The 16,468-nt window shown below is 32.4% G+C and overlaps 2 protein-coding genes across 4 annotated transcripts; one reads left to right on the top strand and one right to left on the bottom strand.

Moving 5' to 3' along the window:
• Positions 1 to 5,884: 5,884 nt before the first annotated feature.
• LOC114379903 (enoyl-[acyl-carrier-protein] reductase [NADH] 1, chloroplastic-like) lies at positions 5,885 to 11,249 on the top strand. 3 transcript variants are annotated; one of them, XM_028338718.1, is made up of 14 exons: positions 5,885 to 5,957; positions 6,247 to 6,377; positions 6,867 to 7,180; positions 7,661 to 7,770; positions 7,940 to 7,995; positions 8,074 to 8,158; positions 8,242 to 8,289; positions 9,194 to 9,268; positions 9,354 to 9,465; positions 9,557 to 9,608; positions 9,696 to 9,747; positions 9,869 to 9,926; positions 10,574 to 10,672; positions 10,767 to 11,221. In XM_028338718.1, exons 1-14 carry the CDS (start codon positions 5,919 to 5,921, stop codon positions 10,919 to 10,921), a joined length of 1,386 nt encoding a protein of 461 aa, XP_028194519.1. In that variant the 5' UTR covers positions 5,885 to 5,918; the 3' UTR covers positions 10,922 to 11,221. The 3 variants fall into 3 exon arrangements, with proteins under 3 accessions (XP_028194519.1, XP_028194518.1, XP_028194520.1); XM_028338717.1 differs by lacking the exon at positions 5,885 to 5,957 and adding an exon at positions 5,970 to 6,042 and having other exon boundaries at positions 10,767 to 11,249; XM_028338719.1 differs by lacking the exons at positions 5,885 to 5,957; positions 6,247 to 6,377 and adding an exon at positions 6,451 to 6,563 and having other exon boundaries at positions 10,767 to 10,921.
• Positions 11,250 to 11,398: 149 nt separating this feature from the next.
• LOC114379902 (endoglucanase 5-like) lies at positions 11,399 to 15,986 on the bottom strand. Its single transcript, XM_028338716.1, has 11 exons — positions 15,688 to 15,986; positions 15,120 to 15,332; positions 14,387 to 14,587; positions 14,092 to 14,178; positions 13,848 to 14,012; positions 13,448 to 13,571; positions 13,170 to 13,333; positions 12,617 to 12,962; positions 12,477 to 12,521; positions 12,232 to 12,312; positions 11,399 to 12,150 (listed from the first exon to the last, which is right to left on the bottom strand). The coding sequence occupies exons 1-11, from the start codon at positions 15,889 to 15,891 to the stop codon at positions 11,861 to 11,863; spliced, it is 1,920 nt and encodes a 639-aa protein (XP_028194517.1). The 5' UTR covers positions 15,892 to 15,986; the 3' UTR covers positions 11,399 to 11,860.
• Positions 15,987 to 16,468: the final 482 nt, after the last annotated feature.

Raw genomic sequence — 16,468 nt, 5'->3', positions numbered from 1 at the left:
TTTATTCATGTTAGTGTAATGAAAGTAGTGTTGAGTTTTACCATCAATATTCAAAACCTGGTTTATTTAATTTAAATTATTATTGTGTTTTGCATCAATGGCTATTAAAATTAGCTAGTATTTTAGTTGGTGTATACACATAATAAATATTTATTTTACACAACTAAAATTTATAATAAGCAAAAACCTTTTAAATATATAAATTATATTATAGTTTAAAAATTAATAAATAAATTTTTTTGAACATATAATTATATTAATAGTAAAACTTTGTAATAAATAAATAGTTTCCAACAAATAAAGTATATTTTAAATTGATTATAAATAATTTATATTGGGATACAATTTTTGTTTTTTACTAGTATTTTACTTTATGCATTCGACAAAATAAATGTTTATTTATACAACTAAATTTTTATAATAAACAAATACTTCTAAATATATAAATTATATTATAATTAATTATGTAATGAATAAATATTTTTAAACATATAAAATATATTTTAGATTTATAATAAATAATTTGCATGTATTGAAATTAGTTTATGGATTTTACAGTTTGTTAAAAGCATAAGTATATGGGGATATATCTAATAGTCAAGTGGATGTGAGGAAGAGTAGAGGAAAGTGGAGGCATGAAAAAACATATAGTTTATATGTTGAAGAATGATACCTAAAACACTATTTACAGAAATTTAAATTCAAGTTATACTAAAATATATTGAAAATGATTGATAGAAAGATACAAGATGTTAAGGAAAATCCATAAAAGCATTATTTATTGAAGAATGATACCTAAAAACACTCTTAATCAATGTAGTTATTATAATTACTAGCTGGAAAAAAAAAGGCACTCTCTGTGCCTCTATCTTTATTTTTAGAAAAGAAAAAGAAAAAATAATTAAAGAAAGTAGTAGTAGTTTTAAGGAAAGTGATAGTAATTACATCTTGAAACTTGAAGATTCATGGAAAAAAATAAAAATAATTAGATATATTAGAGGGTCATTTAGGAATAAGAAATGTGTATATTAAATGGGGTAATTATCATTATTAATAGTAAATGAAAACCGCTATATATGTTAAAGGATAATTTAGGATTAAGATATATACATATATATATATATATATATATATATATATATATGTGTGTGTGTGTGTGTGTGTGTCAAATGCTAATTGTCTTTATTAATGATTATGGATAATTTATGAAGAGAGAAAAAAATCATATAATTTTACTGTATTATTTACATTTAGATTTTAAAAAATTGAATTAATACATAAAATATTTTTTGCGTATACCAAAGTAAAGTTAAAATAAACAAATTTTGTGCCAAAAATAATATTTAAAAGTTCATATAATTTTTTTCAACTTGTAAAAATGTCTTGTGTTTTTATAAGATTGTGTGACAATTATTTCAATATGTTTGATGGTCAAGTTTATTAAAATAAGATGTGTAAAGATTAATTTTAGCTTTCCAAAATATTTAGAAATAATATTTAAAACCCAAACCGGTAATCACTTGACAAGGATATCAGGTCAAAGTATTATTGTTTAAACGTGAGTCACTATTTGAATTATATGAATCGATATAAATAACAAGAGTATTATTTTCAGAATAAATAATAATAGCATAACAAAATAAAGATAAGTATATTTTTGGTCTTACAAATACATTAAGAGATTAACTTAGCATATTAGTTGTACTCTTATTTAATTTCACAAGTAGGTCCAAGATTCGATTACTCATTTGAAAGTTAGACTTAACTCACTAAGTAATATATATAAAGCTTAAATACAATTTTTATTTAAAAAATTTGTGATTTTATTTTTCTATTTCAAAATAAAATTAAAAGATTGTATCAACATTACTATCTTAAAAAAAATATAAAGAAGAAAATTGTAAATTTTTAAAAATAAAATGCTTTTATTTTGAAATATGGATATTAAAATCGTAAATTTTTTAAAATATAATGATTAAATATTTCTATTTAAAAAAATAACTAAAATTACATATTAATCAAAATAGAAGAATCAAAATTAAAGCCTATATATAATCTAATACACGTGAATTAACATTTTTCACAAAAATAAGTGGCAACATTTGTTGAATGATTTGTTTTATGGGCATAAAAAGTATTTGCTTTGTTGTCTCCTTTGCTAAATTTAAACCATATAAAAATATATAAAACATGACACACAGGGTTGATTTTACTTTAAAATATTTTAATTTTCTTTAAACATTGACATGTATATGTAAACATATTAAAATAAAAAATCATATATAAGGTATAACATATGGTGATGAATATTTGTGTTTTTGCCCTTCAATCAATATGATATGATTTGAGTAAGAGAGTGAAAGGGTAATGAACACAAAAACAACCCAATATACACAGGACTTTTGTATATATTTTATTTTTTAAATACATATTTTAAGATATATCTAATACAAAAATCACGAATATCGTGCAATATTATTTTCATCAGATAACATTGTGCCGTGTTATTAAAAAAATTAAAATAATATTGTTGTAATAGATATTACGGTACACAATTTTAAAGATAGATAAAAATATCTTTGACAATAGAACATATGTCTATTTTAACATATATTAAAATTCATTTCATTCCAAAATTGTTTATTTATGTAAAATAAATAAATCAACAGCAAAGTTACCTTTTTAATTATAATTATTTGAACTGGTCAATATTGCCCTTACATTGGGGGGAAATTTTGACTATTATATTTATGAAAACGACCGTCATTTTTTATTAAAAAATATTCTCTCATTAAAATTAAAAGATTTATTAAATTTCATTTCTACTATTTTTATATATGATTAATTTTATTATAAACTTAAATATATTTTTAGTCTTGATAAAATTAATAATGAGTTTTGATTTTTGTCCTTATAAATAAATTCTTTGATTTTCATTTTTTTTAAAGTTAAAATTGATCGCTACTATTATGTAACATTTCATATTTGTTAACTATTTATGTGTTTAGCGAAAAAAGTCAAGTGACCATCATAGATAACGCTCATTAGTATATGTGGTACAATTTTAACATGTGATATCTTCAAAACTTTTTATAAGTCCTTAAAATAAATGATATTTTAACCATTACACTGATTAGCATAATGAAAGTATGATGTCTACACCAATTACATAAGTAATAATGATTTGTGTTCCTTAACCAAATAGTCCACGATGATCTTAATCTTAGCACTGGTTTGGTTGATCAAAAGATAAGGGAGATGATGGAACAACACATAAATGATTTGGCAGGATTCAAGAGTATATAAGGTCATCTCCAATAGCAGATCTTGGAGAGAGATCTTAAGATGAAGATTTATTCTTTAGAGACCTAACTATTGGAGACCCCCTCAAGATCATGATGTTGGAGAATTGGTTATTATAGAAGAACATTGGAGATCTACATTTGAAAAAAAAATCATTTTTTAGTGCCTCTCCTGGGTCTTAACCATTACTCTTGGGTAAAGGAAAAAGAAAAAGAAGAAACAAAGAAGAACAATTAATGCTAACAACATACCACAATCCAATGCAATAACATAACAACATAATTTTAAACAAATAAAAAAATGCAAAAGAGGGACAAAGGCCAAATCGGTAGAGGTCAGCGACAATCATGGAGGCTAGATCTACATCTCTAATGGTTGTAGCGAAGAGAGGGGCAAAAGAGGTGGGGGGAAGAAAGGGACAGAGGAGGGAGAGGGAGGGGGAAGGGAAAAAGAGAAGGGGTGGAGGAGGTGGGGGTGAGGGGGGAAGAAAGAATAGAGAAGGAGGACGATGAAAGGGGAGGGGAAGAGAAGCGAGAAAAGATGAAAAAAGGATATGAAGGGGCGGAGGAGGTGGGTGAGGAGGGAAAAAAATAAGAGAAATATGGGTTTTGTCCATTTTTTTATTGTTACTGTAATGTAGTGTTTTAATTTATTTTTTTGGACATTACACCAACGGGTCAATTTTTTCGACCATACTGTATGTATTGGAAATGGAAAAATTATCCAATTGCATGGTAAGGACAATTTCATAGAGGTGATAATCCAAAACCCACAATAATACTTAAGGCTGTCGCATCACGAGACTTATGGATTTGACATGCCTATTTCAAAGTTGCAAGTTCAAAGAATGATATTAATGTGTTAAATTAATCTCCCATTTTTAATGATGTTATACAAGGTCGAGCTCCTTCAGTACTATTTACAGTTAATGAAACCACATGCAATATGGGGTACTATCTTGTGGATGCCATTTATTCGGATTGAGCCACATTAGTGAAGACTATCCTAATGCCCCAGGGAGAGAAAATATCTCCAAAATGTAAAAAAACAACAAGAAAGGATGTGGAGAGAGCATTTGGTGTGTTCAAACCTCGTTTTGTAATTATATGTGGTCCATCGTGTAATTGACACATGGGTATCATGAAAAATATAATCTCGACGTACATTATATTGGATCACATGATTGTTAAAGATGAATGAAATAGATACAATGGTAACATTGATGTTGATTACGATCATATTGATAAAAAAATTTCAAACATTGACGTATCTCATGGTGTTCATCCTGACTTTGTAGGATACTTGCAAACAAGACATTATATGCATACAAGAAGAGTTAATCAATAACTTCATGCAGACTTGGTGAAATATATTTGAAAATGTTTTGATCACAATATTGATGAAATTTAATTTTTGTTGCTTAATGTCGATTTTTGTATTTTTTCAATCAATTTCATGTATTATGATAAGTTTAAATTATATTAATAAATAAATATTTTAATTATTAATAAATTTTATATTTCTGTTATAAATTTTTTTAAAATTAAAAAATATATAATTAAATATTTTTCATTGTTTTAAAATAATTTATAAATAAATATTAAAAGATAGATTCCTTATGAAAATAAAAAATGATTTAAGATGTACAAATAAAATTTATTATTAGAATAAAAAATATAAGAAATCTTAAAAATAACGCGATGACGAGGGTTGATAAAAAAAATGAAAGATTTGAAATTCAAGTTCATAAATGCACTCCACTGCATAGAAAGTGTGAAGAAAAAATGACACTGTTCGCCCTTCACTAAACCGAGCGGAGAGGTGCATAAATGCACTGCACTGCATAGAAAGGATACACCATGCGCGCCTTTTTTTTTTTTCCAACGTTTTTTACTTTTTTATAATAGAATAATATATCTTAAACTAATACTAATATTCATTTTTTTCTTTTCTTACCTACCAATTAACTTTAATTTAAATATATCTCACCTATTTTTTTTTTTATTTTAATCAAGCAATTTTATTTTTCACTATATTTCTTATTTATTTCTCTTCTCACCTATTATCTTTTTTTCTTCTCATAACTCAATATAATCTTACAAATTATGTAAGGAAAAAAATACTTATCTTATATATTCAAGATTATAAATAAAAATTAATTAATTATTATTTTTGATAGGACTATTTTATAAGAATCATCTCCAAAAAAAAAAAGATATGATGTCTAGTATGATATTTTTACTTTATTTAAGTTATTATTAAAATATTTTTTTGACAAGACATAATTAAAAATATTTCAAGACATAATATAAAATGAATAGTAAGAATATTATATGAATAACTGTAATGATTGAAAGTTAGAAATGTAACGATCAATCAATAAAAAACACAAGAGATTTAAAATTAATTAAAACTAAAATTAGAAATAGCCTACAATCTATTTTTATCAGTAAAATAAATTTAAATTAATAAAAATTACCATATAAACACGTTTAATTCAATCATTTTAATATATAATTTTATCATATTATTATAATTTAATAATTTTTAGGTACTAACTGTTGCGATGTCATCACAAGAAATAAAATTTTAGTCAACGACGCAATGGAACATAGATGGGTCATGTTGTTCCTGAACAGCGACTTCAGTATCCGGTAGGAGTTCTCGTATTACTTTAAGAGTTTGAACATTACTCTTATGATCTTATCTCATTATTCTCCTATTTCCGTTTTGATTCATGTTTGTTGTTTTTAAATTATCCTTTCGTTTGTCTTGGTTGTTGTTGCTTACTTTTGTTACAGTATAATAATAAAATTAATTAATTATATTTTTTATATATTAAAATATTAAATCTATATATTTTTATTTTTTTTTAAAAATAATTTATCATCCCATCATCCTTTAATATACGAATTGGACTAAGATTTCTCGAAATCTTAACAGATTAATAGTACGTGTGAGTTTGTGCTTTGCTTTCGACAATTCCAAAGTCTTAGCAACCTGCAGCCGCTACAACTAAAAAAGCCCTTTGCTTTCTTTTCCACTCCTCACATTGGCTCTTTTATCACTATCAGGTAACCCCCACCTTCCCCTTCTCCCTTTTATGTCCTCTACTTGTTCAATTACTGGACTTTCGTGCCAACATGTTTGTGGGGTTTTAGTGGGAAATGTAGATTTCTTCACTGCGCATAAGAATGTTGCTGTGTTTTTCTTGATCGTTGGAATATGAGCTAAAGTTTTGTTCTTTTCACGGATTCGAGGTGCTTTTTGCTGCAATGTGTACTGGACCTAGCTTCATTGTTGTGGTTCAATTACCACTTATGTGTTAATTTCAGTTCTAACCGCTTGGTGAAAAAAATTGAATTTTATGATGCATTTAATTGAATGATCACTTGGACATCCTCAATTGTCTAAACTATACCTGTAATCAAACCGTTGGTAACTGGAACTTCCTGTTTCTCCATGTCACGTTTAACGTTTAAGTATTGGAACTGAAAAATAAGAAATCAGTAAAGTCTAATCTATAGTGTTTTTAAGGTATTGATGCTAGTTTCCTTATGTAGATTTAGGGTCCCTTCTGCCATACTGCACACGTTGAAGATGGCAGCAACATCATTTTCTGGCATGCAATTTGCAATGTCAAGATCATGCATTCCTGCATCACAAAAGATTGCAGATGCTGGTGCCGTGGTTCTTGGCGGCAAGTCCAAGATTGGATCGTGGAATAAACTTGCAAGTGCATGTCATATTGCATCAGTGCAACCTTTCAGGCGGGGCTTCACTTCATCGTCCATAAAATCTGTTAAAAGTGACACAAAGGCCTTGTTTGAGTTCAGTGCACAAAGTGCAGACTCAGGATTGTCAATTGATCTGAAAGGTATTGTTCATTTTCTCTGATGCTCCTTGTTAATATTACTTTTTATTTGCACATGTCTCATTGATGTCTAACTACAGTTTAGGAGAAATTTTAAATTTCTGACAACTAACCTTCTCATTGCCTATTTACTACAATTATTTCAAAGTATACTGAGCCCTGAATTGGTATACAAGTCAACATGAAGAATCAAACATGTTTCCTCTCCGCCACTGGAAAGATGGTGCTCACTTTGCTGTAAAAAACTATTGAATGTTGGCCTTTGCAACCAAGGCCCGTTTATATAATTGTTCAATAATTCAATACATGAATAACAAGCTAATATTCAGATTTATCTGTTTTTTGTTGATAATTGCAGCAAAACTAAGTGACTCTTCTGATTGAATTTTGTAATTTGATTGGTTATCTTTTCATAGATATGGATTTTTCTGTCATAGAGTATGAAAACAAATATTGCTTTACTGAAAATAGCAATATATGTAGGTAAAAGGGCTTTTATTGCTGGTGTTGCTGATGACAATGGATATGGATGGGCAATTGCAAAAGCTCTTGCTGCAGCAGGAGCTGAGATCCTTGTTGGCACATGGGTACCTGTAAGTTATTTGTTTATTTTGGATAAAAAATGGGTATCTATCAGTTGATATACGAATTCACGAGGTTCTGTCTGCTGACTTTTGGAACAACACCTCCCCCCTCCAGTGCATATGTTTTTTCCAGTCCTTTTGTGCTGATACATTTACTAACTGTGAACCATTTCTATAGGCCCTGAATATTTTTGAGTCCAGCCTACGGCGTGGAAAGTTTGACATATCACGCATGTATGACATTAAATACTGCTGCTGATTTTGTTTGTTTGACTATGTGATGCTTTGCTAATAAGAAACTATAATTTCCAGATTACCAGATGGCTCGATGATGGAGATTACCAAAGTTTATCCATTGGATGCAGTTTTTGACAATCCCGATGATGTGCCTGAAGATGTAAACACGAGATGCCTAATTTCTTTTTGCATGTCAGAACTTATATCCTCATGCTGATTTTTTTTTTTTGGACAATTATATAGATAAAAACAAACAAGCGCTATGCCGGATCATCTAAATGGACGGTTCAGGTATATATGCTAAATTTTACATGGTTTAAAATGATATTTTGGCTGTCTTGGATAAAAATGTTGAATTATTACTACTTATGGGAAAAAGCTGGACTTTAGTGCTGAAAATTATGTTTGGTTATTTTCTACTAAAGGGTGTTTTTTTTTTTAAAAGTGCTGAAGATTGATTTCGGTGGACTTTTGTAGCCTTTACTTTAGTGACCAAGCTGGGGGTATATTCCCCCCCTCCCAATCTTTTTGCCTGACCAAGCCTAAAACTACATTACTTTTCTATTCTCCAGTAAGAGAGATGATTCTTCACTGGTGTCTTTTCATTTGGGTAATTAAGTGTGCTTTTTTTTTGCGAAGTCACTTCAGGTTATTTTGCGAAGGTTTTGTTGTAGGGAGAAACCAATCTAGATGGGGTGGGTGGTGGATTGCCTTAACTTTTGCTATTTGGAAGCATAGGAATTTACTGATTTTTCAGGGTATTCCTTTTGTATCTTCCAAAGTGATGGATGATGCCTTATTCTTAGCTTGGTCCTGGTACAAAGCTAGGGATAAAGATTTTAATATTCCTTTTACCCATTGGTCTTCCGACCTTATGGAGGCCTTTGGTTAACATGGGTCTTTAGCTGTTGGTGGGGCTTTGTGATGGGTTTATCCATGTTTTTTGGGAGGCTGGCAGCATAGCTGCTGTTGTAATTTTAATTTAGTACTTCTGGTACTAATGTTTCTTATTAATAATATTATATACTTTCTGCCTTCCCCAAAAAAAAAAAGTGTGCTTTTTTTTCTGGGAGCCGAAGTATTAAGCCTAGTGGTGTTAATGAATAATATGAACTGTGTTGCAAACTGGCCGGACTCCTGCCCGAGTGCTTTAGTTAGCTTTGTTATATTTATTGTTGGTTGCTTTGCTTTTCAGGAAGTTGCTGAATCTGTTAAGGAAGACTTTGGCAGTATAGATATCCTTGTGCACTCACTTGCCAATGGACCAGAGGTACGATAAATACATTAATAATAAGCATTGAAGTTCCTTTATGCATTTGGTATCTGGTTTTAATAAGAATTTAACTCTGATGTAGGTGACCAAACCATTGTTGGAGACATCTCGGAATGGGTATCTTGCTGCAATATCTGCATCTAGTTACTCATATGTTTCTTTACTCAAGCATTTTCTTCCAATCTTGAACCCAGGCATGCCTCTTATCTTATTACCGGGTTTCCATTATATTACTTCATACTTCCACCTATCATTTTATCTTTTACTTTTATGATTTGTTTTTAGGTGGATCTTCAATATCTCTGACATACATTGCTTCAGAAAGGATCATTCCTGGGTATGTTGGTTATGCATAGAAAGTCCTTATAATTCTATGTTTCATAAATTTAGACTGACAATATTCATGATCTAAATAATGATACAGATATGGTGGTGGTATGAGTTCTGCAAAAGCTGCACTGGAGAGTGATACACGAGTAAGCTTCAACTCCTACCCACACCACCAAAAAAAAACTCACCAGATTACATACTGACTTAGACGTGCTTCATTTTTACTTCTCTCTCTTTTAAATTACATCATATGTCATGCCTTTTCAGGTTCTTGCTTTTGAAGCAGGAAGAAAGCGCAAAATTAGAGTCAATACTATATCCGCTGGTATTGGCGACCTCTCTCTCTTTTCCAAATTAATGAATGTCTATTTTCCTTGTCTTGCTATGGTTTCTTAATGTGGAAGACATGGCAGTAGGGACTGATGTTTGTCTTGCTTTGTCGGTGACATTTTGCACAAAATGGGCATAGTCTGAAAAGTTTAATCTTTTATGCCATGTAGGTGCAAGATTTTATCAATTACTCTGGATATCTTGAATTTTTTATACAAATGCTAGGACCATCCGTTTTATTTAGTATTAGTAATTAGCTGTTCATTCAGGCACCTATATTTGGAGTTTGTTTGAATTTTCACCCAATCATCTTACCGTCTGTTATATTAAATGCTGGCTCTATGCCAACTGCATCCTTGACTGCCCCCAAAATGATACCAAATGATTGAATGCCATTTTATCATGTTATATCAATACTGTGTGTACAATTGGCATGAATTAAGTCCTCCCTACAGTAGAATGAAGTGACACCTTGTAGTTCCATTTAGATTATGAGTTTTTGTGCTATTTCGTAGTTCTCTCCCCTACTGATTACAATTCCATCTATGTGAAGTTAACAATTTTCCTTCAATGTCTGCTGTTCGCATGTTAGTAATTTAATTCTTTTGATTAATGTGTTGACACAATGTATTTTCACCCTAGGTCCACTGAGAAGTCGAGCTGCAAAAGCTATTGGATTTATTGATATGATGATTGATTACTCATCAGCCAATGCACCTCTACAGAAAGAAGTATTAGCAGGTAACATTTTCATCAGAATTATTCCTTGTAATGTACAGGTTCCATTTTCAATCTGTGATTATTTGCACCACTGAGTTGATATTTTGTCTTGCAGAGGAGGTGGGCTACACAGCTGCCTTCTTAGCATCACCTTTGGCATCTGCTATCACTGGTACTGTTCTATATGTTGACAATGGTCTGAATGCTATGGGTGTTGGAGTTGACAGTCCAATATTTAAAGATCTTAACATTCCCAAGGACCAGCATTAAGTGGTAGCTACCCCACAAAAGCTAGTGTCACCGGAATTAGCATAGCAATGGAGATATTTTTGTTTCACTGTAGCCATCCTCAAATTCTGCGGCTCCTACCTTCTTCCCAACAAGACAGTGCAGGATCCACTTTGAGCATTTACTTTGCTTTTTGTAGGCTATTTTTCAGTGTTTCCGGCAGACTTTTAAATATTTCTTTTTGCAATGTACTCAGAAGTGCAGGCCATATGATTATGAATGTAAGAGAATCTTTACATTGATCTATGCTTATTTGAGATGTACACTCGCAATAAAACTGTATTCCCGTGTGCCCTTTATCCTGTGGTAAGAACCTTGTGAGTTGTGACATAGAAATTGATCTTGTCCCCCGTCCCTTTTTCCATTTCCAATCACCCTTGCACATGAGCTTGCTACTGCAAATTTGCTAAGCATGAAAACTCAATATTATCGTAGAAGTGTTGTGTAATTAAGTTATGGTGGTAGATTGTTTGAACTCTGCAGTTCTTGTGGTTGTAAGTGTCATCGTCTGCTGGAAAAAATCATTGTACCGTAACAATGCCTCCCAGAACACAAATACCATCGAACAAGCTCTTAAATAACTTTCAACTCGTGTATTTCTTTCCCAGATTCTCTCGTTTCGTAATGAAAACTACATTTTCGGGGTTCCTCGTTGGAAACCTTTTCCCTGGCAATCAAGTTATACGACCTTTTCATTTAATTTCACAAATGGCATTTTCATATGTTAGATTGTTTGTAGGATCAAATAAATAGGGAACTTTGAGAAATCGATATTACAACTTAAGTGTGGACAAGAAAGGTATGGATGGACTGGGTTGACAAATTGATATTACAAAATTACAATCATGGAGTGACAGAAGTTTAGCTGTCAAACAAATTAGACGTACGAGTTGAAAAAGTGAATGTGGCCACTACAAATGATCAATGTAAGCTTTTAATCGAGACTTTAGCCTGGGGTCCGCCTTGAACATATACAAATATACATTCGGAGCCAGGATTCAAGACCTTGTGCCATTGAGGAAGTTCATAGGTGTCCTTTTCTTCTGTTGGAGAGAGACCCCATAAAGACCCTGAGAGATCCTTAATCACCAACTTAAGATCTGAGATTGGCTTTGAAGAAGTGTTCTTGATTATCACCCTGTGACGGTAATAAGTTGCACCTCCAACAGTCCATGAGCTACTTATCGAGTGAAGGAATTCAACTGCGGCACCTGCAACACAACCTTACCATTCTTCAGCCAGTGCTTGCAAAATTAATTTGGAAAGCAACGATGGCTAGATTTAGATATCACCTTCTGATTCTGATGATGTCTTGGACACTGTTGCTTTCCCTGGATTTGTACCTGTCAATCCAATAGATGTTGGTGCAAAGGCTGCATGAGCACAAATTTTCTAAACTCTTTTTTTGACCTTGTGCTAGTTTATTTTACTATATGCATGTTTGGAAAGTCAGAAATAATGTCAGTTATGCAACAACATGTGAAAACAAACACTATTAGCTGCTGAGTAAATGTGAAAAATCATATCTAGGACTCACTTGGTGTTTTTTGCTGGGGCACTGGTGATTCATTATGGTTGTAACCTGTGTGACAGGAGAAAAATATATATGATTGAGGCTTCATAGTGGAAGTGGAAGACAACAGAGCAGATTAGCTTAGGATGGTGGTTATCCCTCACCTTCACCTATATTATGATTACCATACAAACTCTGCAGTTTAGCGAAGATGCCTACAAGAGGAGCAGAACCTGAAATTGTAGGCTCAGTTTGTTCATAATTGGATCTTTCATCAGAGAAGTCATCATTTTTATCTGGACCACCCACGAGGCCACCGCAGATGACATTAGGATTTGGCTCAGCACGGTTATACCACGTCTCAAATCCTTGGGTGCAGCCAACCTCATAGTGTAGAGCAAAGATTGAAGCAATGGAAGCACCTCTGTGGTGAACATGAAGAGGATATTTTGCTCCATATCCTACCAAGTAGCTCACATCCGCAGGGTTTTTACCAAGGATATAGTCAGCCTGCGATTTAGTATACTAATTAAATCTCACATTAAACCATGACTGACAAAACATACATGTATTTCCTTATGTGTTTACGTACAATACCAATGTAAACTTCTAGTTTTGATTAGAGAACAATACCAAAAACACTTAAATAATCGTATCTAAGTTTTGTCCAACCACGACACATGGTCAACTAGGGAAAAATCAGATTCCAACAGATACCTGTGACTTGACAAAATTGAGGAGCTCCTGAGGCTGAGTTTGTCCATCTGGACAGTTGAGCTGTGATTTTGTTGCTGATAGGTAATTAGAGTAAACAGCTAAAAGGAATGCAGCAGAAGAAACATACTGCATGTTGTTCCAATCACGCACGTATAGTAAGCCACCTGGTCAGCAGAAATATAATGAAATGATTATGTTTTTCCATCTATGTTTTTTTAAATCCATTTAAGAATGAGGTCAAGTGGTTGTTAAATTAATGTTCTACATCAGCATCTAACCTGGTGTTTTTTGGACATTGTAACCATCATTCTTTTGCAAGCAAGCGCAGGTAAAATATTCTGCCTTGGCCTGGTATTGCTTTAGTGTGGCAGCGTAAGCACCAGCCTTTCCTTCTAGTAACACCTGCAAATTGCATTGAACCATTCATTGTATGATTCTTTGGTGAGGATACAAGTAATAGCACATTTGATTTCCATATACACAAAATCATGGATTCACAATGACAACAAAGAAAGTCCTTTCTCATCTGGGGACTGGTACGTGGATCAAATGATGCTATATGGTTTTGTCATGAACAAAAAATATCTCCAAATATAGCTATTATACTTTCAGAACATGAAATGAATTTAAATTAAGTGGTTAGGAAGCATGGAAAAAAATGTTGTCATAAATAATTACCTTTGATAGGAGGATCTGCACACCAGCATATTTGTTGTCCCAAGAAAACTCTTTTACTGCCCAGCCAGTTCCTCCCATATACATAGCATTGTCCACTACATACTTTATGTAGTATTCATCACCGGTTGCTTGGTGCAGCCAAGTGGCAGCCCACAACAATTCATCCTACACCGGCAGAGCAACCGAGTTAGACCTGATTGGATACTAATGAAAGTGAAGGCAGAATAGAGCAATGTATACTCACCGAGTAACCGGAAGAAGTATAGAATTGCTGAGCACTTGATATGGAGTCATCATAGAGACCTCTGAACCTATCTGCAAATGTGAAGAGCTGCAACAGATAAAACAACACCAATAACAAGTTAACTACATAGTTACTTAATATTAATCAATCAGATAATTGAATACCATGTTGTGTTTTGAGAGTTGTAGTCCTCATTTTTAAATATTTCACTCAAACTCAATTTCCCTTTCAATGTCATTTATTATTCCTTTCAAGCGCTATGAAGGATTTTTAAACAGTCAGTGTGAGTGCTCACCTGTTTTGCATGAACTAGCAGGAGATTAGAGTAAGAAGAGTTGTAGGGCCTGAAAGCTATAGCTGCAGCAGCCAATGCAGCTGCAGTTTCACCTGCCAGATCTGAGCCAGGGTGTTGTTCATCAATTTTGTAGGCACCTCTTGAAGTTGTCATGTCTTCAGCACGCTCCCAGCAGTAATGATCAGAAACTCCATCTCCCACCTGAAATTTCTCATAGAAAAGAAATATCTTACATTACCATAAGCATGCTTAACGTTCAACCAGAGTAATAATACTTTTGAAGAGCCATGTATGGTTAAGTCTGGTTTTGTTAGGATAACCTTTTCAATAAATCAAACTTCTTTCATAAGTTAAAATTAACATACACACCTCAATTTTTGAAGAAGTTACATGAGAAAACTTTTATAAAAATTGAGGTGTATATAAGTTAGTTTTAACTTCCCGGAGAAATTTAATTCATTTTATCTTCTTATTTTCTTCTACTATATATACTTATTGAGAAGTTTATTGATCTCCTCACATGAAAGTAAATTGTCAAACCAAATGATACATATATATTTGAAGTAGAGTAATAATGATAAATAAAGGCAATGTTGTCAAATAATAATGAAAAACTTAATATGGTCTTAATTAGGAAACTTGTGTATAGGTACTGCAATCATTAACTTAGGCAGATGAAAATTGGTGAACAGACCAAAAGAACTCAAAATCCCTGTCTGTTGCACTTGCTTACCTGTCCCCAAAGAACATTAGGCTGAGTGTGAGCTTTGATAAAGTAGTCAGTTCCCCATTTAATTGCCCATAATGCCTGTCCCATTTGGTTCAAGTCAGCGATTTCCTTGTTGAACTCAATGGCCCCCCATGCAAGCATTGTGACACTGTAGGCCATTGGCAACCCAAATTTCACATGATCTCCTGCATCATAGTACCCACCCACCAGGTCTACCTGCATGACATCACACAACAACAAAAATGAAAACACACAAAATTCATGGATGGTCGAAGTTAAACTAAGATACAATTTGGTTAAACTTCTCTATAACCACTAAGAAAAGAGAATGAAAACATAAAGTGAATTGAGTTTCTTAAGCTAAAATCAACTTATACATTTAATTTCGAAGAAGTTTTCTCTTCTAACTTCTCCAAAATTTGAGACACATAAGTTGATTTTAGCTTGTGCGAGAAGGTAAATTCATTTTATCTTCTTTTTCTTCTCCACACGAATTTACAAAGAAGTTTATCCAAACATGACTTAACACTACAATTCTTTGAATCACCAAAGAATTATCATGGGGACTCACTCCTTGTTGAAATCCATCTTGGAGACCAGAATCACCACGCCATTTGACTCGCTGCGGCAGTGGTAACTTACCAGACCTCTGTGCTTCAAAGAACATCAAACTCTTATCAAGAGCATCACCATAGTTGAAGCCAGAGGGTGCACTTCCCCCTAACCGCACAAGAGCTACGAGAAGCATGCACAAAGAGATGTTCAGGTTCTTCATGTTCACGATGGTTAATAAATTTGCAGCCTCAGGGAATCAGAAAAATGTGACCATATAATATAAAGTTATACAAGCTAAGGTTTCCCTTATGCATGCATTGCATTCTAAATTCTTATATATATAACAAGAAAAGAGAAAAGAAACGGTTTGGTGAATAGGTGGTAGCCATCACGTTCGGGTTGACATAGGACAAATGATATGAGACATTCGGAAGTACGAAGAGGTTCTCACGTTTGAACGTGCCCATGTAAACTATATAATATATACATACTTGAAGGGCGGTGATATCGTGATGCGCCTCTATGAAGCTCGAGATATGCCGCATCAGTTTGAACCGTTGATCGTGCATAAAGTTTATTTGTCCTATTTTCTTTAGCCTCGTGCATTTGTTAAATATAATATTATTTGAATTATAATACAATGGTGGGAAAATAGGTGCTGCTGTAGGCAATAATTATAGGTAGCACATATATCCTTTTAAACACGTCTAACTACTTGGCTTCTATCACATCTGGAGAGTTAAATTCGCTTAAATATATACAAAGTGTTTAAAATATAATTGTCCCCCAAAATATTG

This window comes from Glycine soja, chromosome 12 (genome assembly GCF_004193775.1).
Source record: "Glycine soja cultivar W05 chromosome 12, ASM419377v2, whole genome shotgun sequence".
NCBI lineage: Eukaryota > Viridiplantae > Streptophyta > Magnoliopsida > Fabales > Fabaceae > Glycine > Glycine soja.
The sequence above is the reverse complement of the archived record's forward strand: the minus strand, read 5'-3'. Positions and strand labels throughout refer to the sequence as shown.

Excerpts from the sequence above, each read along its gene's own strand:
- LOC114379903 (XM_028338717.1), top strand. The coding sequence starts at position 6,001 with ATGATCTTATCTCATTATTCTCCTATTTCCGTTTTGATTCAT. Across the intron at positions 8,290-9,193 it reads CATCTAAATGGACGGTTCAG|GAAGTTGCTGAATCTGTTAA; the intron begins GTATATATGCTA and ends TTTGCTTTTCAG. Across the intron at positions 9,609-9,695 it reads TCAGAAAGGATCATTCCTGG|ATATGGTGGTGGTATGAGTT; the intron begins GTATGTTGGTTA and ends ATAATGATACAG.
- LOC114379902 (XM_028338716.1), bottom strand. The coding sequence starts at position 15,891 with ATGAAGAACCTGAACATCTCTTTGTGCATGCTTCTCGTAGCTCTTGTG. Across the intron at positions 14,588-15,119 it reads CTAATGTTCTTTGGGGACAG|GTGGGAGATGGAGTTTCTGA; the intron begins GTAAGCAAGTGC and ends GAGAAATTTCAG. Across the intron at positions 12,313-12,476 it reads GCCCCAGCAAAAAACACCAA|CCTTTGCACCAACATCTATT; the intron begins GTGAGTCCTAGA and ends GTGCTCATGCAG.